The sequence below is a fragment of the Phocoena sinus genome, chromosome X (assembly GCF_008692025.1).
Source record: "Phocoena sinus isolate mPhoSin1 chromosome X, mPhoSin1.pri, whole genome shotgun sequence".
Classification (NCBI taxonomy): domain Eukaryota; kingdom Metazoa; phylum Chordata; class Mammalia; order Artiodactyla; family Phocoenidae; genus Phocoena; species Phocoena sinus.
The window spans coordinates 65921703-65949272 of NC_045784.1; the positions used below are offsets into that span (position 1 = coordinate 65921703).

At 36.7% G+C, this 27570-nt stretch overlaps 1 protein-coding gene across 24 annotated transcripts in view; it reads right to left on the reverse strand.

Annotated features, from left to right (window-relative positions):
* The window catches only part of ATRX (ATRX chromatin remodeler), a 247227-nt gene that overhangs the window by 17647 nt on the left and 202010 nt on the right, over nt 1–27570 (reverse strand). For all 24 annotated transcript variants that reach the window (XM_032619125.1, XM_032619133.1, XM_032619134.1 and 21 more), the window contains 2 exons: nt 21201–21378; nt 20214–20408 (listed from right to left, as the gene is read on the reverse strand). In XM_032619125.1, coding sequence (XP_032475016.1) covers nt 20214–20408; nt 21201–21378 — 373 coding nt within the window. The remainder of the gene's footprint in view (nt 1–20213; nt 20409–21200; nt 21379–27570) is intronic.

The window sequence follows — 27570 nt, forward strand, 5'->3', positions numbered from 1 at the left end:
TTGGGTAATCTCTCAGAACCAATTCCCTTACTACAAAGGCAAAGGGGTAATACCACCTGTAACTAATAGGACCATTGTAAGGATAAAAAGAGATAATGGGGGCTTCCCTGGTGGCACAGTGGTTGAGAGTCCGCCTGCCAATGCAGGGGACACAGGTTCGTGCCCCGGTCCGGGAAGATCCCACGTGCCGCAGAGCGGCTGGGCCCGTGAGCCATGGCCACTGAGCCTGCGCGTCCGGAGCCTGTGCTCTGCAACGGGAGAGGCCACAGCAGTGAGAGGCCCGCGTACCGCAAAACAAACAAACAAAAATAAACATACTGTCTTTATGATAAGGGAAACAGACAACACAAGACTATATGGCAGAATTCTGGGACAGACCAAAGTCTAAAAGATGGGTCCATACCCTTTTTAGCCCAAGTTAGCTCTCTATTTTAGCATATCAAAACAGTTTTCTTAAGCTGGAGTCTGAATCCGAGTCACCTTTTTACAGATTTTTTTTTTTTTTTTTTTTTTTTTGCAGTACGTGGGCCTCTCACTGCTGTGGCCTCTCCCGTTGCAGAGCACACACTCCGAACGCGCAGACTCAGCGGCCATGGCTCATGGGCCCAGCCACTCCGTGGCATGTGGGATCTTCCCTGACCGGGGCACTAACCCATGTCCCCTGCATCGGCAGGTGGACTCTCAACCACTGCGCCACCAGAGAAGCCCTTTACAGATTTTTTAAAATGCTAAACTGGGACTTCCCTGGTGGCGCGATGGTTAAGAATCTGCCTGCCAATGCAGGGGACACGGGCTCAATCCCTGGTCTGGGAAGATCCAACATGCCACAGAGCAACTAAGCCCATGTGCCACAACGACTGAGCCCACACGCCACAACTACTGAAGCCCACGTGCTGAAACTACTGAAGCTCGTGCGCCTAGAGCCCATGCTCTGCAACAAAAGAAGCCACAGCAATGAGAAGCCTGCGCAGCGAAACTAAGAGTAGCCCACGCTTGCCGCAGCTGGAGAAGCCCACGCGCAGCAATGAAGACCCAATGCAGCCTAAAATAATTACAACTAAAAAAAACAGACGGCTAAAACACTGTCATATAAAATAATGAGGAGGAGACCTTTAAGATGGTGGAGGAGTAAGATGTGGAGATCACCTTCCTCCACACAAATACATCAGAAATACATCTACATGTGGAACAACTCCTACAGAACACCTACTGAACACTGGCAGAAGACCTCAGACTTCCTGAAAGATATATACATTATTTTTCTTTTGCTCTATTTGTGAGTATGTGTATGCTTCTTTGTGTGATTTTGTCTGTACAGCTTTGCTTTTACCATTTGTCTGAGGGTACTGTCTGTCCTTTTTTTTTTTTTTAGTAAAGTTTTTAGCACTTGTTAGCATTGGTGGATTTGTTTCTTGGTTTGGTTGCTCTCTTCTTTCTTTCTCTTTTCTTATTTTTAATTACTTTTTTTAAAATTTTAATACTTTTTAATTTTAATAACTTTATTTCTTTTTATTTGATTATTTCTTTCTTCCTTTCTTTCTTTCTCCCTTTTCCTCTAAGCCATGTGGCTGACAGGGTCTTGGTGCTCTGGAGGGGTGTCAGGCCTGTGCCTCTGAAGTGCAAGAGCCGAGTTCAGGACACTGGTCCACCAGAGACCTCCCGTCTCCACGTAATATGAACTGGCGAAAGCTCTCCCAGAGATCTCCATCTCAACGCTAAGACCCAGCTTCACTCAAAAACTAACAAGTTACAGTGCTGGGCACCCTATGCCAAACAACTAGCAAGACAGGAACACAACCCCACCCATTAGCAGAGAGGCTGCCGAAAATCATAATAAGGTCACAGACACCACAAAATACACCACTGGATGTGGTCCCGCCCACCAGAAAGACAAGATCCAGCCACATCCACCAGAACATAGGCACTACTCCGATCCACCAGGAAGCCTACAGAACCCACTGAACCAACCTTAGCTACGGGGGGCAGACACCAAAAACAACGGGAACTATGAACTTGCAGCCTGTGAAAAGGAGACCCCAAACACAGTGAGTTAAGAAAAATGAGATAACAGAGAAACACACAGAAGATGAAGAAGCAAGGTAAAAACCCACCACACCAAACAAATGAAGAGGAAACAAGGAGTCTACCTGAAAAACAATTCAGAGTAATGGTAGTAAAGATGGTCCAAACTCTTGGAAATAGAATGGAGAAAATACAAGAAATGTTTAACAAGGAACTAGAAGAACTAAAGAGCAAACAAACACTGATAAACAACACAATAAATGAAATTAAAAAACTCTAAAGGAATCAACAGCAGAATAACTGAGGCAGAAGAATGGATAAGTGACCTGGAAGATAAAACAGTGGAAATAACTACTGCAGAGCAGAATAAAGAATGAAAAGAATTGAGACAGTCTCAGAGACCTCTGGGACAATATTAAACACACCGGCATTCAAATTATAGGGGTCCCAGAAGAAGAGAAAAAGAAAGTGACTGAGAAAATATTACAAGAGATTATAGTTGAAAACTTCCCTAATAAGGGAAAAGAAATAGTCAATCAAGTCCAGGAAGTGCAGGCAGTCCCATACAGGATAAATCCAAGAAGAAACACACCAAGACAGATATTAATCAAACTATCAAAAATTAAATACAAAGAAAAACATTAAAAGGAGCAAACGAAAAACAACAGGTAACATACAAGGGAATGCCCATAAGGTTAACAGTTGATCTTTCAGCAGAAACTCTGCAAGCCAGAAGGGAGTGGCAAGGCATATTTAAAATAATGAAAGGGAAAAATCTACAAGATTACTCTACCCAGCAAGGATCTCATTCAGACTCAACTGAGAAATTAAAATCTTTACAGACAAGCAAAAGCTAAGAGAGTACAGCACCACCAAAGCAGCTTTACAACAAGTGCTAAAGGAACTTCTCTAGGCAGGAAACACAAGAGAAGGAAAAGATCTACAATAATAAACCCAAAACAATTAAGAAAATGGGAACAGGAACATACATATTGATAAATAGTTTAAATGTAAATGGATTAAATGCTCCAACCAAAAGACACAGACTGGCTGAATGGATACAAAAAAAGACCTGTATATATGCTGTCTACAAAAGACCCACTTCAGACCTAGGGACACATAAAGACAAAGTGAGGGGATGGAAAAAGATATTCCATGCAAATGGAAATCAAAAGAAAGCTGGAGTAGCAATTCTCATATGAGACAAAATAGACTTTAAAATAAAGACTACTACAAAAGACAAAGAAGGACACTACATAATGATCAAGGGATCAATCCAAGAAGAAGATATAACAATTGTAAATATGCACCCAACATCGGATCACCTCAATACATAAGGCAAATGCTAACAGCCATAAAAGGGGAAATCAAAAGTAACACAATCATAGTAGGGGACTTTAGCACCCCACTTTCACCAATGGACAGATCATCCAAAATGAAAATAAACAAGGATAAAAAGCTTTAAATGATACATTAAACAAAATGGACTTAACTAATATTTAGAGGATATTCCACCCAAAAACAAAACAATACACTTTCTTCTCAAGTGCACATGGAACATTCTCCAGGATATATCATATCTTGGGTCACAAATCAAGTCTTGGTAAAGTTAAGAAAATTGAAATCGTATCAAGTATCTTTTTCAACCACAATGCTATGAGCCTAGATATCAATTACATGAAAAAATCTGTAAAGAATACAAACACATTCAGGCTAAACAATACACTACTTAATAACCAAGAGATCACTGAAGAAATCAAAGAGGAAATTAAAAAATGCCTAGAAACAAATGACAATGAAAACACGACGACCCAACAGATATGGGATGCAGCAAAAGTTCTAAGAGGGAAATTTATAGCAATACAATCCTACCTCAATAAACAAGAAACAGCTCAAATAAACAACCTACGCTTACACCTAAAGCAATTACAGAAAGAAGAACAAAAAAACCCCCAAAGTTAGCAGAAGGAAGGAAATTATAAAGTCAGATCACAAATAAACTAAAAATAAATGAAGGAAACAACAGCAAAGATCAATAAAACTAAAAGCTGGTTCTTTAAGATAAACAAAATTGACAAACTATTAGACAGATTCATCAAGAAAAAAAGGGAGAAGACTCAAATCAATAGAATTAGAAATGAAAAAGGAGAAGTCACAACAGACGCTGCAGAAATAACAAAGGATCATGAGAGATTACTACAAGCAACTATATGTCAATAAAATGGACAACTGGGAAGAAATGGACAAATTCTTAGGAAAAAGCACAACTTTCCAAGACTGAACTAGGAAGAAATAGAAAATATAAACAGACCAATCACAAACACTGAAATTGAGACTGTGATTAAAAATCTTCCAACAAACAAAAGCCCAGTACCAGATGGCTTCACGGGTGAATTCTACCAAACATTTAGAGCTAACACCTATCCTTCTCAAACTCTTCCAAAATATAGCAGAGGGAGGAGCAGTCCCAAACTCATTTGCAGAGGCCACCATCACCCTGATACCAAAACCAGACAAAGATGTCACAAAGAAAGAAAACTACAGACCAATATCACTGATGAACATAGATACAAAAATCCTCAACAAAATACTAGCAAACAGAATCCAACAGCACATTAAAAGGATCATACACCATGATCAAGTGGGGTTTAACCCCTAAGTGCAAGGATTCTTCAATATACACAAATCAATCATTGTGATACACCATATTAACCAATTGAAGGATAAAAACCATATGATCATCTCAATAGATGCAGAAAAAGCTTTCAAAAATATTCAACACCCATTTATGATAAAAACTCTCCAGAAAGTAGGCATTGAGGGAACTTACCTCAACATAATAAAGGCCATATATGACAAACCCACAGCCAACATCGTCCTCAATGGTGAAAAACTGAAACATTTCCACTAAGATCAGGAACAAGACAAGGTTGCCCACTCTCACCACTATTATTCAACATAGTTCTGGAAGTTTTAGCCATGGCAATTAGAGAAGAAAAAGAAATAAAAGGAATCCTAATTGGAAAAGAAGTAAAGCTGTCACTGTTTGCAGATGACATGATACTGTACATAGAAAAACCTAAAGACTCTACCAGAAAACTACTAGAGCTAATCAATGAATCTGGTAAAGTAGCAGGACACAAAATTAATGCACAAAAATCTGATTTCCTATACACTAATGATGAAAAATCTGAAAGAGAAATTAAGGAAACATTCCCATATACCACTGCAATAAAAAGAATAAAAAAACCTAGGAATAAATCTACCTAAGGAGAAAAAAGACCTGTATGCAGAAAACTATAAGACACTGATGAAAGAAATTAAAGATGATACAAACAAATGGAGAGATATACCATGTTCTTGGACTGGAAGAATCAACATTGTAAAAATGACTCTACTACCCAAAGCAGTCTACAGATTCAATGCAATCCCTATCAAACTACCAATGGCATTTTTCACAGAACTAGAACAAAATTTTCACAATTTGTATGGAAACACAAAAAACCCCAAATAGTGAAAGCGATCTTGAGAAAGAAAAACGGAGCTGGAGGAATCAGGCTCCCTGACTTCAGACTATACTAGAAAGCTACAGTAATCACGACAGCATGGTACTGGCACAAAAGCAGAAATATACATCAATGGAACAGGATAGAAAGCCCAGAGATAAACCCACGCACCTATGGTCAACTAATCTATGAGAAAGGAGGCAAGGATATACAATGGAGAAAGACAGCCTCTTCAATAAGTGGTGCTGGGAAAACTGGACAGCTACATGGAAAAGAATGAAATTAGAACATTCCCCAACACCATACACAAAAATAAACTCAAAATGGATTAAATACCTAAATGTAATACAAGACACTATAAAAGTCTTAGAGGTAAACATAGGCAGAACATTCTATAACATATATCACAGCAAGATCCTTTTTGAACCATCTCCTAGAGAAACGTAAACAAAACAAAAATAAACAAATGGAACGTTAAGAACTTAAAAGCTTTTGCACAGCAAAGGAAACCATAAACAAGACAAAAAGACAACCCACTGAATAGGAGAAAATATTTGCAAATGAAGCAACTGACAAACGACTAATCTCCAAAATTTACAAGCAGCTCATGCAGCTCAATACCAAAAAAACAACTAACCCAATCCAAAAATGGGCAGAAGACCAAAACAGACATTTCTCCAAAGAAGATTTACAGATTGCCAAAAAGCACATGAAAGGATGCTCAACATCACTTATCATTAGAGAAATGCAAATCAAAACTACGATGAGGTATCACTTCACACCGGTCAGAATGGCCATCATCAAAAAGATCTACAAACAATAAATGCTGGAGAGGGTGTGGAGAAAAGGGAACCCTCTTGCACTGTTGGTGGGAATGTAAATTGATACAGCCACTATGGAGAATAGTATGGAGGTTCCTTAAAAAAACAAAATAGAACTACCATATGACCCAGCAATCCCACTATTGGGCATTATACCCTGATAAAACCATAATTCAAGAAGAGTCATGTACCACAATGTTCACTGCAGCAATATTTACAATATCCAGGAGATGGAAGCAACCTAGGTGTCCATCAACAGATGAATGGATAAAGAAGATGTGGCACATATATACAATGGAATATTACTCAGCCATAAAATGAAACGAAATTGAGTTATTTGTAGTGAGGTGGATGGACCTAGAGACTGTCATACAGAGTGAAGTAAGTCAGAAAGAGAAAAATAAATACCCTATGCTAACACATATATATGGAATCTTAAAAAAAAATGGTTCTGACGAACATAGGGGCAGGACAGGAATAAAGACACAGACAAAAGAATGGATTTGAGGACACAGGGAGGGGGAAGGGTAAGCTGGGACGAAGTGAGAAAGTGGCATGGACTTATATACACTACCAAATGTGAAATAGATAGCTAGTGGGAAGCAGCCACATGGCACAGGGTGATCAGCTCGGTGCTTTGTGACCACCTAGAAGGGTGGGATAGGGAGGGTTGGGAGGTAGACACAAGAGGGAGGAGATGCAGAAGGGAATAGATATGGGAACATATGTATAGCTGATTCACTTTGTTATAAAGCAGAAACTAACACACCATTGTAAAGCAGTTATACTCAAATAAAGATGTTAAAAATAAATAAAATAATGATAATAAAAAGGACATTTTTTTTAAAAAGCTAAACTGAATGCATAAATGCATGGTGACACTGTTCTAAGAACTTCAAATGAAATATCAAATTTGTCATAATAACTGTCTGAAGTACATACTATTTTTAACCCCCATGTTACTGATGAGATCTCTAAGATTGCGAATCAGAATGGGCTGCTGGTCCCCTCTCTGAAAATCAACCTGCAGAAAAGCTACAGAAGGGAAAAGGAAACATGAAGTCCAGGAACTTATAGACACAGACATGTGTGTGCAATATCACTGGGGTGACACAACGGGCATCATATGCCATATAAAGCACAGTTACGGGAAAAATAATTCAAATTAATAAGCATGATAGGTGTACTTAAGGAAATAAGGGAAGGCATTACCAATATGAAATTCAAATAAAAATTATCTTAAAAGTGTCAAAATGAAATATTTTGGATAAAAATAATCATTGAAATAAATAATGGATAGTATAAATAGCAGGAGAGGTACAGCTGAAGAATAACTTAGTAAAGGATAAAGAAATAGGAAATGCAAAAGAAAAGCTAAAAGATATGGAAGCTAAAAGCAGATGGGCAGGCATTCAGTAATAATAGTCTCAGAAGGAAATGAAAATAAAAATGGAGAGGATGAGATTTTTGAGGAGTAATGGACACCAATTTCCCAGAACAACAGATCAAGAAACTGAGGCACAGAAAAGTAAAATAACTTGATATGGTCAAGATTCAAACCCAGGTCATCTTGTCTGAGTGCTCTTGCCCTTAACCACCATGCTATACTGACTCAGGACTGAAGATCAATAAATTCAACATCAAAGATAATTAAGGAGGACTGGAATCAGCTTTGTCACTCTAGGATTTTGTGGTAACTAAAAGATGAAATCTATACTCTCCAGTATTACACACCTTGATAACATTTCAAATGCCTTTCCATAAACTCACAGCACTGATTAAAAAGGAAGTGTGAAGAAGTAAAGAAAAGGGAACTTGTGCACTGTTGGTGAAAATGTAAATTGGTGCAGCCACTATGGAGAACAGTATGGAGCTTCCTGAAAAAAATAAAAATAGAACTACCGTATGATCCAGCAATTCCACTCTTGGGTATTTATCCAAAGGAAACTAAAACACTGACTCAAAAAGATATCTGTGAGATTGGGATTGACATGTATACACTGATGTGTATAAAATGGATGACTAATAAGAACCTGCTGTATAAAAAAATAAACAAAATTCAAATATCCAAAAAGAAAAAGATATCTGCACCACTATGTTCAACGCAGCATTGCTTACAATAGCCAAGACATGGAAACAACCGACGTGTCATCCATGGATGAATGGATAAAGAAAATGTGGTACATACAATGGAATATTACTGAGCCATAAAAAAGGAAATCCTGCCATTTGTAACATGGATGGATGGTCAGGGCTTATGCTAAGTGAAGTAAGTCATACTGAGAAAGACAAATATCATATGATCTCACTTATATGTGGAATATAAAAAAGCTGAAATTATAGAAACAGAGTAGAGTGATGGTTTACAGGAGCTGGTGTGTGTGTGAGAGATGGAGAGATATTTGTCAAAGGGTACAAATTTCCAATTATAAGATAAGTAAGTTCTGGTGATATAATGTACAGGGTGTTGGCTATAGTTAATACTGTATTGTATATTTGAAAGTTGCTAGAAAACAGATCTTAAAAGTTCTCATCAAAAAAAAATTGTAACTATGTATGGTGATGGATGTTAACTCGACATTGTGGTGCAACATACATTTTGCAACATACACATATATCAAATCATTATGTTGTACATCTGAAACTAACATAATGTTATATGTCAATTATATCTGAATGGAAAAAAGTTGGATATAAAAAGAAGAAAGTGTCAAGTCCTAGCAAAGGAGACTGCCTCATTTTACTATTTTCACAAGTTTATTCACATAACATATTAATGGCAGCATAGTAGAGCGTAGTAGTTAAAGAGCATGGGGTCTGGAATCATTGCACTAAGATCAAATGCAGGTGACACCACTTCTCTCTGTCATAATTTTATCACCTATAAAATAGAAATAAACTCTACTGGCTTTGTAAGGTGGCTATAAGGATTACATGATTCAGTGCTAATAAAGTCCTTAATACAGTACCTGGCTGCTGGGAAAACTGGACAGCTACATGTAAAAGAATGAAATTAGAACATTCTCTAACACCATGCACAGAAATAAACTCAAAATGGATTAAAGGCCTAAATGTAAGACTGCATACTATAAAACTCTTCGAGGAAACCATAGGCAGGACACTCTTTGACATACATCACAGCAATATCTTTTTGGATCTGTCTCCTAGAGCAATGAAAATAAGAACAAAAATAAACAAATGGGACCTAATTAAACTTAAAAGCTTTTGCATAGCAAAGGAAACCATAAATAAAACAAAAGGACAATGTATGGAATGGGAGAAAATATTTGCAAATGAAGTGACTGACAAGGGATTAATCTCCAAAATATACAAACAGCTCATACAGCTCAATAACAAAAAGCCAAACAATCCAATCAAAACCTGGGCAGAAGACCTAAATAGAAACTTCTCCAAAGAAGAGATACAAGTGGCCAAAAAGCACATGAAAAGATGCTCAACACTGCTAATTATCAGAGAAATGGAAATCAAAACTACAATGAGGTATCACCTCACACTGGTCAGAATGGCCAACATCGAAATGTCTACAAATAATAAATGCTGGAGAGGGTGGTGGAGAAAAAGGAAGCCTCCTACATTGTTGATGGGAATGTAAATTGGTATAACCACTATGAAGAACAGGATGGAGGTTCCTTAAAAAACTAAAAGTAGAGCTACCACATGATCCTGCAGTCTCACTCCCAGGCATATATTCAGAGAAAACCACGGGCATATATCCAGAGAAAACCATAATTCAAAAAGGTACATGCACCCCAATGTTCACTGCAGCACTATTTACAATAGCCAAGACACGGAAGCAACCTAAATATCCATCGACAGATGAATGGATAAAGAAGACGTGACACACACACACACACACACACACACACACACACACACACACATACACACTGGAATTATTACTCAGTCACAAAAAGGAATGAAATAATGCCATTTGCAGCAACATGGATGGACCTAGAGATTATCATACTAAGTTAACTAAGCCAGGCAGAGAAAGACAAATACCATATATCACTTATATGTGGAATCTAAAAAAATAAAAAAATGATACAAATGAACTTATTTACAAAACAGAAAGAAACTCATGGACTTAGAAAACAAACTTATGGTTACCAAAGGGGAAATGGGGGGGGAGGGATAATTTATGACGTTGGGATTAACATATACACACAACTGTATATAAAATAGATAACCAACAAGGACCTACTGTATATCACAGGGAACTATACTCAATATTTTATAATAACCTATAAGGGAAAAGAATCTGAAAAGGAATATATAAGACTTATGGAAAAACCCGAAGGAACATTTTTGCCAACCCAAACATTTACATATATCTGAATCACTGTTCTGTACACCTGAAACTAACACAATATTGTAAATCAACTATACTTCAATAAAAGTAAATAAAATCTCCAAAATGCACTCAATACACACATTTCAGAACCACATGCCTGTTTTTCTTCTCATAGCATTGGTTTAACTGTCACACTCTATATTTTATGTATTTACCTTGTTTATCATCTGTCTCTCCCCACCCCCACTGCAATGGAAGCTTCACAAGAGCAGGGATTTTTGTCTGCTTTATACATTGCTATAGCCCCAGGATCTTGAACAGTGACTGGCACACAGCAGGTACAGAATACATTTTTGTGAAGTGAATGAAAGTCGGTTTCCTCCCTCCCTCCCTCCTCTTCCTCTTACCCTATGAATAGAGGGTTTGAACTCTGTTTTCACTCCCTTCTTTTTTCATAATTTCCAAGAGCTAGGAATAACTTTCAGGATCTTTAAGACAGATTAAATGTCACACACACTCACCTTCTGCCTAATTCCTTAAAACTCCAGCCCAGGTCCAGGCATAAAATAGTTACCAGCTTGCTTCACATCCTTGTTTGGAATTAAGGAAACATAAATTAATTTGTTCTCACTTTCAACTAAATTAAGGGCAGAAGTCACAGGTTCAGAAACACTGCTTCTGATTTGGTAGCATGAAGACGTTTTCCTTAGTGGGTAGGAGGAGAAGGAATGCCTTTTAAAAATGCCAGCAGTCAGATAAAAATACCTTTGTCTTTGGTGAGTTAGGTAAAAATTGTGTTCAATCTATGTCCAAAATTTCCATGTTTAATTGACTTTGGAAGCAATAATAAAAGTCAAATTTTTATCAAAAAATACAGTACCTAGCATAAAAAGCACTCAAACATTAGCTACTGTTCATTATTTTTCTTAATTCAAAGATTTAGCTGATAATAATTAGAAAGGCGAATCATACTCCTATATACCTTGTACTCACAGCAGTGGTAGAGCTTGTTAAAAATACAGATTCCTAGGTCCCACATCAAGAAATTGATTCAGTAGGTCTTGGATGAAGCCAGGAATCTGCATTTTTTATCAAGCTGTCAGGCAAATATTAATGCAGGTTAGTCCAAGGCATGTCAACCATTGTCTTAGCTTGCAATTTTAGGACAAAAATTTATTTGTTCATTGTCACTTTTATTGACTATTTGCTATGTGCTAGGTATTATACCAGGAGCTGGGGATACAGTGATGAAGATATACTAATACAATCCCTGCCCGCATAGGCTAGTAAGAAGCATATAACCTAGAGAGAACAGATACATCTTTGGATTTGTATATAAAACCAAAAAGTTTCTACTACTTAATTCATTTATTCAATGAGCATTTACTAAATATAAACCTGGTATTTTCAATTTCAGAATTTCCATGATCCATAGTAGTAGCTATTTCTAGTGCTTCAAAAGGAGACACATTTCCTTAAGTCTATCCCCAACTGCCTCCACTCCCCCAACCCCTCTCCACCCCCGCAATGGAATCTCACATTCCACCCCCAACTCTGCCAGCAAGACAATTCATTTGTGTTGATGTTTCCATTAGCAGTGATTTGTAAAACAGCTTGCCTGAGTTAGGGAGGTTGCCATTTAGGGCCATCATTGGTACCCTGACCTCTTTAACCCAAATGTTCTGCCTAAAATACTTGTTGACTTTGGCTCCTTAGTTTTTCCTGTGTTATAAGGTGATACAATCAAAGTTAAGACACAAAACAGCACTGTTAAAAATCATGTCAGTCTATTAACATGTATTTATTTTGTAGTTTGAGAAAGCATACTAGAAGCAACCCTTCAGTTTTAAAAATTACTACACTGGTATCACAGCTGGCTGTGAGGCAGACAATTCCTTTAAAGTTTTATGTATTATTTAAGGGGGAAAATTCTTGAATGTTAGAAAAAGTAACAGTTTGTAGTCAAATGCATGCTAACATCACTGGAAGTGATTATCAATGTCTAGTAATTAAATATTATCATATTCCCTCTTCTTGATTATAATTGATCTCTAAGGGAGTTAAAGCCTCAAATACCTATCTCTTCTGCAGCCTAGCTGGGATTATTGCCTCTGGCCTCTAAATGATTTTAGTCTTCTACTGATCTGTCATATGTCAAGCTAAACCTTCTAAGGATCAGGACCTCATATGACTCCTCTGAAATTCCACAAATTTAAGTCTATACTGGTTTCAGAGAAATGAACCAAGTATAATGGCAATATTAATGACGATTATGGAAACAAAAATAGCAGCTAACATTTGAGCACTTACTATGTGCTAGGCAGTGTGCTCTACATGGATTATCTCTTCTGTGAGGTAGGTACTACTGTTTTCTTATCTTCTTAAGGGAAGTGGGGCTTGGAAAGCTTATGTGGCTTGTCTAAAATTACACCCAAAAAAGGGTGATTGGTAGGTTACTTGCAAAAGGGACAGGGCTTAAACCATTTGCTCATTTTACTGGGCATCAACCATCCCAGCAAATACTGAATAGGAGACTTTTACAACCTACAAAGAAATGGTAGAATTAAAACAATTTTTCTAGAGTTTAGCATGATTTCTGGTGGTCTGTTCTTATTCAGATGAATAATAATCATTTTTATGCCAGTGAATACAAATATAGAAACAATACTAAAACTTGTAGTAAATAATAAATGTACTAAACTTGTGATAAAAGAGGCAGAGAAGTAGGAGATAATGACATCAAACCTCAAATATGCTTCAATTATGAGCATAGCTCCTTAGAGGTACATGTCAACAAAAATTGGGTTCATGTGCCACCATGCGGTTAATATGCTATAGGTTATTAATACTCACCCGACAATTAAATGGGTCCTTTCGAACCTTTTGATTAGCTATTTTATACTTCACATCAAATTATTTTAATGGAGTATATTTCTCTCTAATGTTAAGAATGACAAAGGTAAAACCTTATACTACCATCTGCTGGCTAATAAAACTGCACAATAACACCTCTGTTCAGTAAACTATGCTATGAGGTATTAAAAGTTGAATGAAGGATTAAAGACAAAGGGACAAAATTGTACACAACATCAGGGTAGAGGAAGTAAAGCCTCACTTTAGGTACTTTAATTTAAATCCCCATTTTGTTTTCCCTATAATTATCAACATGCAGTCCATATTTAAAAAGACATAGGTAGTAAATGCTGGAAAAGGGAAGTGCAAAAAAAATTTCTATGCCAATTTTACTGACTTTTGTTTTCTTACTAAAGGGTACAGAGCTTAGGCTGTATACCCACTGAAGCATATTATGAAACATGACCTTGACCAAGATTTTTATCTCTGATATCTATATAATTCATAAGTTTATTACCAGAAGAGGTACTTTCCCCTAACATAATTTACATAAACGTTAACAGAGGTCAGATATTACTTTAATATTAAAAAAACAAACAGTTAAGAATCAGTCACCAAACCTTTATCACTAGAAACTTGTGTTAAAGTATTTATCAGTTTAGGTCATGTTGAAGTTTCAAAATGTCTGAGGAACATTATTACCCTGAACAACTGAAGAAATGCATAGACATTTGGTACCCATGATACAGGAGACCCTAAAATCAATATATTTTAAAATACGGTTCCACAGAACTACAAGACCATTATATTTCAAAAAGGAAAAAGCAACAACACCAACAACAGCAAGAAACCAATGAGGGGATATAACAATATAATTAACGGGGTGTAGTGATGAATAGAGCTAAGATAGCTGATTGAATATAGAACTGAAGACATGAATTAAAGCTCCAATTCTCTTCCTTTTACATACCTGATTCATTTCAATTTTACTGCTTGCAAAAGTAAGTCAAATTCTAACACCGATTTTCAATGATATATGGATCAATATGGAACAATAAAAAATACAGTTAAATATCACTATAAAGGTGACTAAAAAGGCCATATAAAAGTGTTAATACTGCTTTATTCACTATGGATGAAAGAAAAGGAGCAAATACAGTTCTTGCCTTTAAAGAACTTCAGAGATAAAAAGACAAGAAAAAGTCAAGTGGTTAATAAACTGAGATAGTAAATCTAATTAGAAAGTGAAGAAGTAAAAGAAAGTAAACAAGAACAGAAATACAGAAGAGGAGTTATATAATAATGACTTTAAGAGGAAGTGATGAGGCAGAAAGAGATAATAATCACATATCAAGTAAGTTGAAAATGAATACTTTTTCAAAGGACAAAGAAAAGTTAACTCAAAAAGGCATGCAACTTAATCATTAATTAGATAATAGCAAGTTAAGGGGGAAGTGAAAATGTACCATTTTTAGCAGTCTTTCATCTTAAAAAATATGTATAAAAGGGCAGGTGTTTGCAATTGTACTATAACATAGTAGGAACCAACTTTGAAATGTCTTTAAATAAGAGCAGGTTCAAACACCAAGAAATCCTTCACTGCAAATATAAAAAACATCTACTTGTACCCATTTCAGAGAGAACTAATTTTCAAAATCCCATTAAAGGAAATGAAAATCAAATAGTATTGGGCAAAGTTAAATGAAATTCTAAATACAAGCCCAGGGAACAAAATTAACATTTATTGAGTACCTACATCATGCCTGGTACTTCTCTATCCCCATTGCTACCACCTTACTCCAGGCCTGCATTACCTCTCTCATGCGGATCATTTTAATAGCATATTAACAAGTATCTTATCCATTTTCTTTTCTCCAATCCATCCTGCACACTGACACCCAAAGTGATTTTTCTAAAATGAAAATTTGATGTTGGTCTTTTGTTTAAAATCATTAAATAGATCCCACAGCCTGTAACACAATGTCCAAGCTCTCTAACTTCTACGATCTGATTCCCATCTACCTTTCTAGTCTTTCTCTCGCCTCTTCCCATGCCCACCCTTATACTCTACACCCCTATCTCCTTACACGCCATTATTTATTTTTAACTACCTGAGGTTCCTAAAACTTGCAATGCTGTTTTATGCACATGTTTCTTTTTTTCTGCTCCTCCCCTTGAAGGGCCTTCATCTTTTGCCCTCATAGCGATGCACAGAGCTACCATGTCTATTTTCAACATTAGTTCAAGTCCCCTAATGTCAGCTCCCCATCCCCAACTTTTCCAAGAAAGAACTGAATATTCCTTCCTGTACAGGGTGCCTATACAGATTTCTATTACAGGACCCATAATTTTTATTGTTACGGTATGTTTATTTAGACTGTAGGCTCCTTGTGAGCAGGAACCTAGTCTTATTTACCAAAGTATCCTTACTAACCAGCACAATAATTGGCACATCACAGGTACCTACAAAGTTTTTAACCAATTAATAAATAACTAAGCTTCATTACTTAGGTTAAAGGTTTTTCACTGCCTACCAAAAGGTATAGTCTATCATCAGTGATTGAGTTCCATCATTTATTTCCTTGAAATGTCTGTTTCACTCCACAATCATCACCTTATTATATGTCCTCATCCTGCATTTTAATGCCACACTAATTTTCCAAAAGCCCACATTCATCATAAAAGAGCCCCATTCATGAACTTACAGTGAATACTATTTTACATCCAAATGCTTCCATTTACCTTTAATGTCTCTCCAAAAGCTGGTCCTACCTTTACCTATCCAATTTCAACTCATCATCTGGCCAATTTCTTCATCATACCTTGAGTCTGGTACATAAATTCTTACCCTTTCCTTTCACCCAAACTGTTTCATTCTATATTCACACCTTATTCTTACCTAATCCAATCAAATACTAACCATCACTTATGGGCCAGTCTGATTTTTTTCCATTAAAACTGTACCTGAATGCACCCCCTCCATTTTTTAACCATATGCTATAGCGAATACATTCAGTACCAGTCACATCAGCACTTCATTCTTTTGTTTTTAAGAATGTTACTTTTTTCTCTCCAAGTGGAGAGAAAAATTTACTCCTTCAGGTAAATCTCATATACATCCTATTGTATTTTCTTTTAGATCCCTAACAATTCTTAGTTACTATGATAGTAAGCCATCATTATATGGTACAGTGTTTTAAAAACTTTTTAAAACTAAAAAAGTCCTCTTTTTAAATAAAATATTATGTTGCAGCCCAATACATAAAATTGATAAAAGGAGAGGGACTCTGATCGAAATGAGATGCAGAGCTTGGAGTGCTGCCCATCTGGCCTTCCCCAACTTGCTTAGCCACATGGTAGCCCTGGAGCACCCCTGAAAATCTCCTGAGGATCTTTGGAATACAATTTGAAAACTACTGTGTTCAAGTTCTAGCTCTAACACTTATTGGCCATGTACCCTTGGGTAATCACAAACTCTCTAAGTTTCAATTTCCTGAGATAATGAGTATACGTGAGAAAGGCCTTTGTAAACTTTAAAGCTTTCTATAAATTTGAGGAATTTACAACTTCACAAGCCGTGAGCTAAACTGGTTATATTATACAATCTTAACAATAGTTACATCACCCAATGGTACCGACTGTGAAAGCATTCTATATTTTAAAATCCACCTTTATTTAAAATAAAATAAAGCATTCTAAATATCATCAAATTCTGGGAATCCCAAGTCCTCTGCCTTGTTTCTTGTACTTAGAATTAACTTTCTAATCTCCATTTGGGGGCAATAACGTATAATGATTAAGAGGACATGCTTTTGAGTTGGGCAGACTTGGTTTGAAAGCCAGCTTTACCACTAATTAGGTGTGTAAACTTGGATAAGTTACATAAACCTCCCCAAGCCTTAATTTCCTCATCTCAAAAATGAGAACAGCACTAACAGCTTTTCAGTTGCTGCTAGATTAAGGAAAATAACCTGAACTAATTATTTAGCACAGAGTATGAAACCCAGTAAGAAATCAGTAAGTTAACTATTATTTTCCTCTTGGGAAGAGGCATGGGAGAGTTGAAGCACTTTGCATTAAAGTAGCATTCAATATTCCTTTTCCTTTTTTTCATGGGCAAAGGGTCATAGCACCAAAACCAAAATACAGTAAGTAAAGTCTATAAATGAAAAAACATGACACCTTTGACAACTCAGAGTGCCAAGTTATAAAACAGATGGTTTCTTTCCAGATATCCTGTAACAATTAAACAGCATTTCTTTACTGCTGGATTTTTAAAATCTTCTTTAAAGCTTAGGTAATGTCTTGTTCTTCTTAATACACCTTCACAATACACCTCAAAGTCAGCAAACAATCAGTAAATGTTTATTAAATTAAACAGATTTCCTACAATCAGACATTTACCATATAACAAATAACTTCAAAGCAACTATCTCTCTCTCTTTTTTTTTTTTGCAGTACGCGGGCCTCTCACTATTGTGGCCTCTCCCATTGTGGAGCACAGGCTCCGGACGCACAGGCTCAGCGGCTATGGCTCACGGGCCCAGCCGCTCCGCAGCATGTGGGATCTTCCCAGACCAGGGCACGAACCCGTGTCCCCTGCATTGGCAGGCGGACTCTCAACCACTGCGCCACCAGGGAAGCCCAACAATTATCTCTATTCAACTTGGAATGGTAGCTTCCTATGAGAAATATTACTAATCATGGGCTATTTCTCATGAAAATTGAAGTTTAAAGTTAAGTTTAATTTTAGGAAAGAGGCTAATTAAATATAAAATCAGTCTCAATTTGAAAAAGGAAACTTCACTATCTTTAAAATTATAAACATAAATGTGTGCAAGTCTTTAAAGAATACTCTTTGCCATACAAAATTAAGTACCTGATAGGAAAGGTGTTAGGGATATAAGAGTTAAATAAAACAAGGCAAGTATACACTACGAAGTTTTTATTTTAAAGTAGAGATATATGTATCAATATGGAAAGATGTTCAAGAAACATCTAGGTGAAAAGAGCAAGTTGTAAAAGAGTATGTATGGTATGAGCCCATTTGTGTTTGTCTGCTTTTAAAGATACACAAACAGGGGCTTCCCTGGTGGCGCAGTGGTTGAGAGTCCGCCTGCCGATGTAGGGGATACAGGTTCGTGCCCTGGTCCGGGAAGATCCCACATGCCGCGGAGCGGCTGGGCCCGTCAGCCATGGCTGCTGAGCCTGTGCGTCCGGAGCCTGTGCTCCGCAGCGGGAGAGGCCACAACAGTGAGAGGCCCGCGTACCGCAAAAAAAAAAAAAAAAAAAAAAAAAAAAGATACACAAACAAATCTGTTTGCACACAGAAAATTTTCTGAAGACTATTCAAGACCCCTACTCACATTCTATAATAATATAATTAAGAAAGGAAGCCAAATCACTATCAATTTAGTATTTCATAACATGGAAAGTGAAATGACAATTCTTTAAAAAGTATTATAAAAACGATAGACTTTAACCTTCATGTGGCCCTAAGCCATTATCAAAGAGATTTGATAGAGACTGTCACAAAACCTCTTTCCTAAATGCTCTATCAGTAAACTTTAAATGGAAGAAAAGTTCATTGATTACAAAAACAAAATATTTGCTTATATAGACAAAGGACGTTTAAAAAATTTTCCCAAATGCTAAGTATTCATGTTACTTTAATTGACTTATATACATTGAAAAATAATTAGAGAAATCACTGGTTTATATTAATGTTAGAAATATATTTATTTATATTACCTTTTGTTTTAATTAAATGTTCCAACCATATGAAGAACTAAGATACTGTTGAATTTTCTTTACAAATGACTGAAGTTTGGTAAAGTGACACTGTAACCCAGTAGTTGCTTTCCCAATTCTCTTAACAGCTACATGGAACATTAAGTGCTTAAATTTGAAACCAAGACAACAGGAACAGCACCTCCCCCAATAATCTCCCCCCAAAATTACATTTTAAATAATCAGAATAGGTTTAAATATATAAACTCTTTATTTAGATCAGAGAACATACAGTTTTCTCGCATGTTCAGTAGGGTCAAAATGGTATCTACCATATTAAATTTCTTTATTAATATTAAATACTGTTTTCTTATCCAAGAACAATGGACCAGAAGACAGATGTATTCCTATGGCTATAGGAATAGACTATTCCTGTCTCTGCCACTTATTAGGTAAAAACTGGGCAAGTCATCGAATGCCTCTAACCCTAAGTTTCCCCATCTATAAAATGAGAGGACTTTCACACTTGGAAATGTGAAAGTCCTACTTACTTTATGACAGTGAAAAATATCAAGTAGGAGACACTTTTATTTGCTGATTCTTAATTGCTATATGACAACAAAAAATGTTAAGGAAGAGACAATTAAATCTCATATATAATTATTAAAATTATGTATGCCCTCTACTGGAGATTATTAAAAGAGAACCATACTATTTCCTTTAAGGTTTCTACTCAGAAACCCTTTTCTGCAGGGCTGAATTTTTTATTGGCATAAAATATGTGTTTCAGATTACACTATCTTTTGTGGTGTTATGTGGAGAATTGACCTCTCATTTAAATACAGTTTTATTCTCTTTGAAAAGTTCTGAAATATAGCCTTAGATGAATAACTTTCATAGTAGGAATAAAATTTCCTTGGTCCACGTTAGTTTCTTTTTTTAAGCTAACAATTTAAAGATGTTTACCTTTGGCAGCATGGGAGTATCCCTTTTCTTCTTCTTTTCTGAATTAGGGTCATCTAACAAGTCTGGCTCAAAGGTATAAAGTTCAGTAAGCTCATTCATGGTAAAATGACGTTCAACTTGCTGTTGATCAACAACTCGAAAAGACAGTGACTGCTTAGTTACTTGCCGATCATAAATCTTATCTTCCATGGTTCCCTTTGCAAAAAAGAATGAACAATATGCAAATAAATAAATTTTGTAAACATGAAACTTAAACACAAAGAAATATAGGTTATTGGTTACTACAAAACAGAACTTCATAGTGATATACTGCCATGAAGCAAATTTTATGTACAATGCTGTTTAATTCATGAGAGATTTTTATGTTCAAAGTAGTTTACATTGGCAAAAAAGAAAAATTCTAAATTTTTCACCAATATGCATTCATTTGTTGCTTTAAATAATTCTATACTTGGTGGAAGCAGGAGAGCAGTCAGATACCAAGGTAAACAGAATAAAAGAGTACATGAAATAAGATTTTAGGAGGTTACTGATGTAAGAATGCAAGAGAACAGTTTAATTCCTTTCCAATGGAATACAATAAGCTCTCAACAATCACTATAAACTGTCTTTATGTAATTTAAGTCTTACTTTCCATAACTTCAGGACAAAAAGTTAATAACTAAAATGCCAATATATTATATATGACATTCATATAGAAATATGATCAGTTCCACCCAATCTTTCAATATTAAAAAGAGAATGTAGGGCTTCCCTGGTGGCACAGTGGTTGAGAGTCCACCTGCCGATGCAGGGGACAAGGGTTTGTGCCCCGGTCCGGAAGGATCCCACATGCCGTGAAGCGGCTGGGCCTGTGAGCCATGACCACTGAGCCTCCGCGTCCGGAGCCTGTGCTCCACAACGGGAGAGGCCACAACAGTGAGAGGCCCGTGTACCGCAAAAAAAAAAAAAAAAAAGAGAGAGAGAGAATGTAAATGATAAACCTACCTGAGCTAAGAACCTATATACATACACAGGTTTAGTTTGTCCAAAGCGATAAACTCTGAATATACTTTGGATGTCATAAGACGGATTCCAAGAAGCATCAAATATAATCACTCGATTAGCAGCTACCAGATTAATTCCAAGAGATCCTGCTTTGGTTGAAATGATAAACAAGCGCCCTCTGAAAATGAAAATACAAAATAAATGTTTAGTAATGAGTGCTACACATATATCTTATTTATGATATGACTTCTTTATTCTAAGGCAGTTTTATGAACAATCAAGAGTTCAGAGAATTCATTACTCACTCACTGAAAAATAGACATGTCTAAGGAGTCGGGTTGATGATTTACATGCACAAGAAGAATCTTACTGCAGTAAAACGAAACAGTCTATTTAGGAATAAAGATAAATATGGAAACCACATGTTTAAAATGTATTCAACGTATTTATAGATTTCTCAGTAAATGTAGAAAATTTATGTACAACTCAAAAAAATATATTCTGTTCACTACTGTTATGAGCACTAACTGCATCAAAATGAAGGGCACTGCCCAAGGAGCTGAGTGTAGTAGCGGAGACTGATATGCAATTACAATATAATGTAACAAATGTAAGAAGAGAAGTTAGATAGATGCTAGGTACTGAGGTAAGAAAAATATGATCAAGTAGACAGAGGGCACCAGGAAGAATGTATTCAAGAAAAAAAAAACTGATAGATAACCTGCTACGTTGGAACACAAGAATTTATATTTCTCGTTTTTCTAACATCTTTATTGGAATATAATAGCTTTACAAAGTTGTGTTAGTTGGTGCTGTGTAACAAAGTGAATCAGCTAAATGTACACATATATCTCCATATCCCCTCCCTCTTGCTTCTCCCTCCCACCCTCCCTATCCCACTCCTCTAGGTGGTCACAAAGCACCAAGGTGATCTCCTGGTGCTATACGGATGCTTCCCACTAGCTATCTATTTTACATTTGGTAGTGTATATATGTCAAGGCCACTCGCTCACTTCGTCTCAGCTTACCCTTCCCCCTCCCCGTGTCCTCAAGTCCATTCTCTACATCTGCATCTTTATTCCTGCCATGTCACTAAGTTCATCAGTACTGTTTTCTACATTCCATATATATATCTTAGCATACAGTATTTGTTTTTCTCTTTCTGACTTACTTCACTCTGTATGACAGACTCTAGATCAATCCACCTCATTATAAATAACTCAATTTCATTTCTTTTGATGGCTGCTAACATTCCATTGTGTATATGCGCCACATCTTCTCTATCCATTCGTCTGTCGCTGGGCACTTATGTTGCTTCCATGTCCTGGCTACAGTAAACAGTGCTGAAATGAACATTGTGGTACATGACTCTTTTTGAATTATGGTTTTCTCAGGGTATATGCCTAGTAATGGGATTGTTGGGTCATACAGTAGTTCTACGTTTAGTTTCTTAAGGAACCTCCATACTGTTCTCCATAGTGGCTGTATCAATTTATATTCACACCAACAGTGCAAGAGGGTTCCCTTTTCTCCACACCCTCTCCAGCATTTACTGTTTGTAGATTTTTTGATGATGGCCATTCTGACTGGTGTGAGGTAATACCTCATTGTAGTTTTGACTTGCATTTCTCTAATGATTAGTGATGTTGAGCATCCTTTCATGTGCTTTTTGGCAATCTGTATATCTTCTTTGGAGAAATGGTTATTTAGGTCTTCTGCCCACTTTTGGATTGGGCTGTTTTTTTGATATTGAGCTGCATAAGCTGCTTATAAATTTTGGAGATTAGTCCTTTGTCAGTTGCTTCATTTGCAAATATTTTCTCCCATTCTGAGGGTTGACTTTTTGACTTGTTTATGGTTTCCTTTGATGTGCAAAGATTTTAAATTTCATTAGGTCCCATTTGTTTATTTCCATGTCTCTAGGAGGTGGGTCTAAAAGGATCTTGCTGTGATTTATGTCATACAGTGTTCTGCCTATGTTTTCCCCTAAGAGTTTTATAGTGTCTGGCCTTACATTTAGCTCTTTAATCCATGGTGAGTTTAATTTTTGTGTATGGTGATAGGAAGTGTTCTAATTTCATTCTTTTACATGTAGCTGTCCAGTTTTCCCCAAACCACTTATTGAAGAGGCTGTCTTTTCTCCATTGTATATTCTGGCCTCCTTTATCAAAGATAACGTGACCATATGTGCGTGGGTTTACCCCTGGGCTTTCTATCCTGTTCCATTGATCCATATGTCTGTTTTTGTGTCAATACCATACTGTCTTGATTACTGTAGCTTTGTAGTACAGTCTGAAGTCAGAGAGCCTGATTCCTCCAGCTCCGTTTTTCTTTCTCAAGATTGTTTTGGCTATTCGGTGTCTTTTGTGTTTCCAAAAAAATTGTGAAATTTTTTGTTCTAGTTCTGTGAAAAATGCCATTGGTAGTCTGAAAGGGATTGCACAAATCTGTAGATTGCTTTGGATTATATACTCATTTTCACAATGTTGATTCTTCCAATCCAAGAACGTGGTATATCTCTCCATCTGTTTGTATCATCTTTAATTTCTTTCATCAGTGTCTTATAGTTTTCTGTCTTATAGTTTTCTGCTACAGGTCTTTTTTCTCCTTAGGTAGGTTTATTCCTAGGTGTTTTACTCTTTTGGTTGCAATGGTAAATGGGAATGTTTCCTTAATTTCACTTTCAGATATTTCATCATTAATGTATAGGAATGCCAGAGATTTCCGTGCATTAATTTTGTATCCTGCTACTTTACCAAATTCGTTGATTAGCTCTAGATTTCTGGTAGCATATTTCGGATTCTCTATGTATAGTATCATGTCATCCGCAAACACTGAACAGTTTTACTTCTTCTTTTCCGATTTGGATTCCTTTTATTTTTTTTTCTTCTCTGAACGCTGTGCCTAAAGCTTCCAAAACTATATTAAATAAAAGTGGTGAGGATGGGCAACTTTGTCTTGTTCCTGATCTTAGTGGAAATGGTTTCAGTTTTTCACCATTGAGAACGATGTTGGCCCTGGGTCTGTCATACATGGCCTTTACTATGTTGAGGTAGGATCCCTCTATGCCTACTTTCTGGAGAGTTTTTATGATAAATAGGTGTTGAATTTTGCAGAAAGCTTTTTCTGCATCTGTTGAGATGATCATATGGTTTTTATCCTTCAATTTGTTAATATGGTGTATCACAATGATTGAGTTGCATATATTGAAGAATCTTTGCATTCCTGGGATAAACCCCACTTGATCATGGTGTATGATCCTTTTAATGTGCTGCTGGAATCTGTTTGCTAGTATTTTGTTGAGAATTTTTGCATCTATGTTCATTAGCGATACTGGCCTGTAGTTTTCTTTTTTTGTGACGTCTTTGTCTGGTATTGGTATCAGGGTGATGGTGGCCTCCTCAAACGCGTTTGGGACTGTTCCTCTCTCTGCTATATTTTGGAAGAGTTTGAAAAGGATAGGTGTTATCTCTTCTCTAAATGTTTGAGAGAATTCGCCTGTGAAGCCATCTGGTCCTGGGCTTTTGTTTGTTGCAAGATTTTAAATCACAGTCTCAATTTCAGTGCTTGTGATTCGTCTGTTTATACTTCCTATTTCTTCCTGGGTCAGTCTCAGAAGGTTGTGCTTTCCTTAGAATTTGTCTGTTTCTTCCAGGTTGTCCATTTTATTGGCATATAGTTGCTTGCAGTAATCTCTCATGATCCTTCGTATTTCTGCAGTGTCATTGTGACTTCTCCTTTTCACTTCTAATCCTGTTGATTTGAGTCTTCTCCCTTTTTTTCTTGATGAGTCTGGCTAATGGTTTGTCAATCTGTTTAGCTTCTCAAACAACTACCTTTTAGTTTTATTTATCTTTGCTGCTGTTTCCTTCATTTCTTTTTCATTTTTTTCTGATCTGATTTTTATGATTTCTTTCCTTCTGATAACTTTGGGTTTTTCTTGTTCTTCTTTCTCTAATTGCTTTAGGTGTACGGTTAGGTTATTTATTTGAGATGTTTCTTGTTTCTTGAGGTAGGATTGTATTGCTATAAACTTCACTCTTAGAACTGCTTTTGCTGCATCCCATAGGTGTTGGGTCAACGTGTTTTCATTGCCATTTGTTTCTAGGTACTTTCTGATTTCCTCTTTGATTTTTTCAGTGATCTCTTGGTTATTTAGTAGTGTACTGTTTAGCCTCCAGGCATTTGTATTTTTTCCAGTTTTTTCCCTATAATTGATACCTAATCTCATAGCGTGGTGGTTGGAAAAGATACTTTATATGATTTCAATTTTCTTAAATTTACCAAGGCTAGATTTGTGCCCCAAGATATGGTCTATCCTGGAGAATGTTCCATGCGCACTTGAGAAGAAAATGTATTCTGTTCTTTTGGGGTGGAATGTCCTATAAATATCAATTAAGTCCATCTTGTTTAATGTATCATTTAAAGCTTGTGTTTTGTTATTGATTTTCATTTTGGATGATCTATCCATTGGTGAAAGTGGGGTGTTAAAGTCCCCTACTATGATTGTGTTACTGTCGATTTCCCCTTTTATGTCCGTTAGCATCTGCCTTATGTATTGAGATGCTCCTATGCTGGGTGCATAAATATTTACAATTGTTATATCTTATTCTTGGATTGATCCCTTGATCATTATGTAGTGTCCTTTTTGTCTCTTGTAGTAGTCTTTATTTTAAAGTCTATTTTGTCTCATATGAGAATTGTTACTCCAGCTTTCTTGTGATTTCCATTTGCATGGAATATCTTTTTCCATACCCTCATTTTCAGTCTGTATGTGTCCCTAGGTCTGAAGTGGGTCTCTTGTAGATAGCATATATATGGGTCTTGTTTTTTAATCCATTCAGCCAGTCTATGTCCTTTGGTGGGAGCATTTAATCCATTTACATTTAAGATAATTACCAATATGTATGTTCCTATTACCATTTTCTTAATTGTTTTCGGTTTGTTATTGTAGGTCTTTTCCTGCTCTTATGTTTCCTGCCTAGGGAAGTTCCTTTAGCATTTGTTGTAAAGCTGGTTTGGTGGTGCTGAACTCTCTCAGCTTTTGCTTGTCTGTAAAGGTTTTAATTTCTCTGTCAAATCTGAATGAGATCCTTGCTGGGTAGAGTAATCCTGGTTGTAGGTTTTTCCCTCTCATCACTTTAAATATGTCCTGCCAGTCCCTTCTGGCTTGCAGAGTTTCTGCTGAAAGATCAGCTGTTAACCTTACAGGCATTCCCATTTATGTTATTTGTTGCTTTTCCCTTGCTGCTTTTAAGATTTTTTCTTTGTATTTAATTTTTGATAGTTTGATTAATATGTGTCTTGGCGTATTTCTCTTTGGATTTATCCTGCATTGGACTCCCTGCACTTCCTCGACTTGATTGACAATTTCCTTTCCCATATTAGGGAAGTTTTCAACTATAATCTCGCCAAATATTTTCTCAGTCCCTTTCTTTTTCTCTTCTTCTTCTGGGACCCCTATAATTTGAATGTTGGTATATTTAATGTTATCCCAGAGGTCTCTGAGACTGTTCTCAATTCTTTTCATTCCTTTTTTCTTTTTCAATTTATTTATTTTTGGCTGCATCGGGTCTTCATTGCAGTGTGTGGGCTTCTCATTGAGGTGGCTTCTCTTGTTGTGGAACACGGGCTCTAGGCACACAGGCTTCAGTAGTTGTGCCTTGCGGGCTCTAGAGCGCAGGCTCAGTAGTTGTGGCCCACGGGCTTAGTTGCTCCGTGGCCTGTGGGATCTTCCCAGACCAGGGCTCAACCCATGTCCCCTGCATTGGCAGGTGGATTCTTAACCGCTGCGCCAAAAGCAAAGCCCCGTTCTTTTTTTCTTTATTCTGATCTGCAGTAGTTATTACCACTATTTTATCTTCCAGGTCACTTATCTGCTCTTCTGCCTCAGTTATCCTGCTATTGATTCCTTCTAGAGAATTTTTAATTTCATTTATTGTGTTGTTCATCATTGTTTGTTTGCTCTTTAGTTTTTCTACGTCCTTGTTAAACGTTTCTTGTATTTTCATTCTGTTTCCCAGATTTTGGATCATCCTTCCTATCATTACTCTGAATTCTTTTTCAGGTAGACTGCCTATTTCCTCTTCATTTGTTTGGTCTGGTGGGTTTTTACCTTGCTCCTTCACCTGATGCATATTTCTCTGTCATCTCTAACTAACTGTGTTTGGGGTCTCCTTTTTGAAGGCTGCAGGTGCATAGTTCCTGTTGTTTTTGGTGTCTGTCCCCAGTGGCTATGGTTGGTTCAGTGGCTTGTGTAGGCTGCCTGGTGGAGGGGACTGGTGCCTGTGTTCCGGTGAATGAGGCTGGATCTTGTCTTTCTGGTGGGCAGGACTGTGTCTGGTGGTGTGTTTTGGGGTGTCTGTGACCT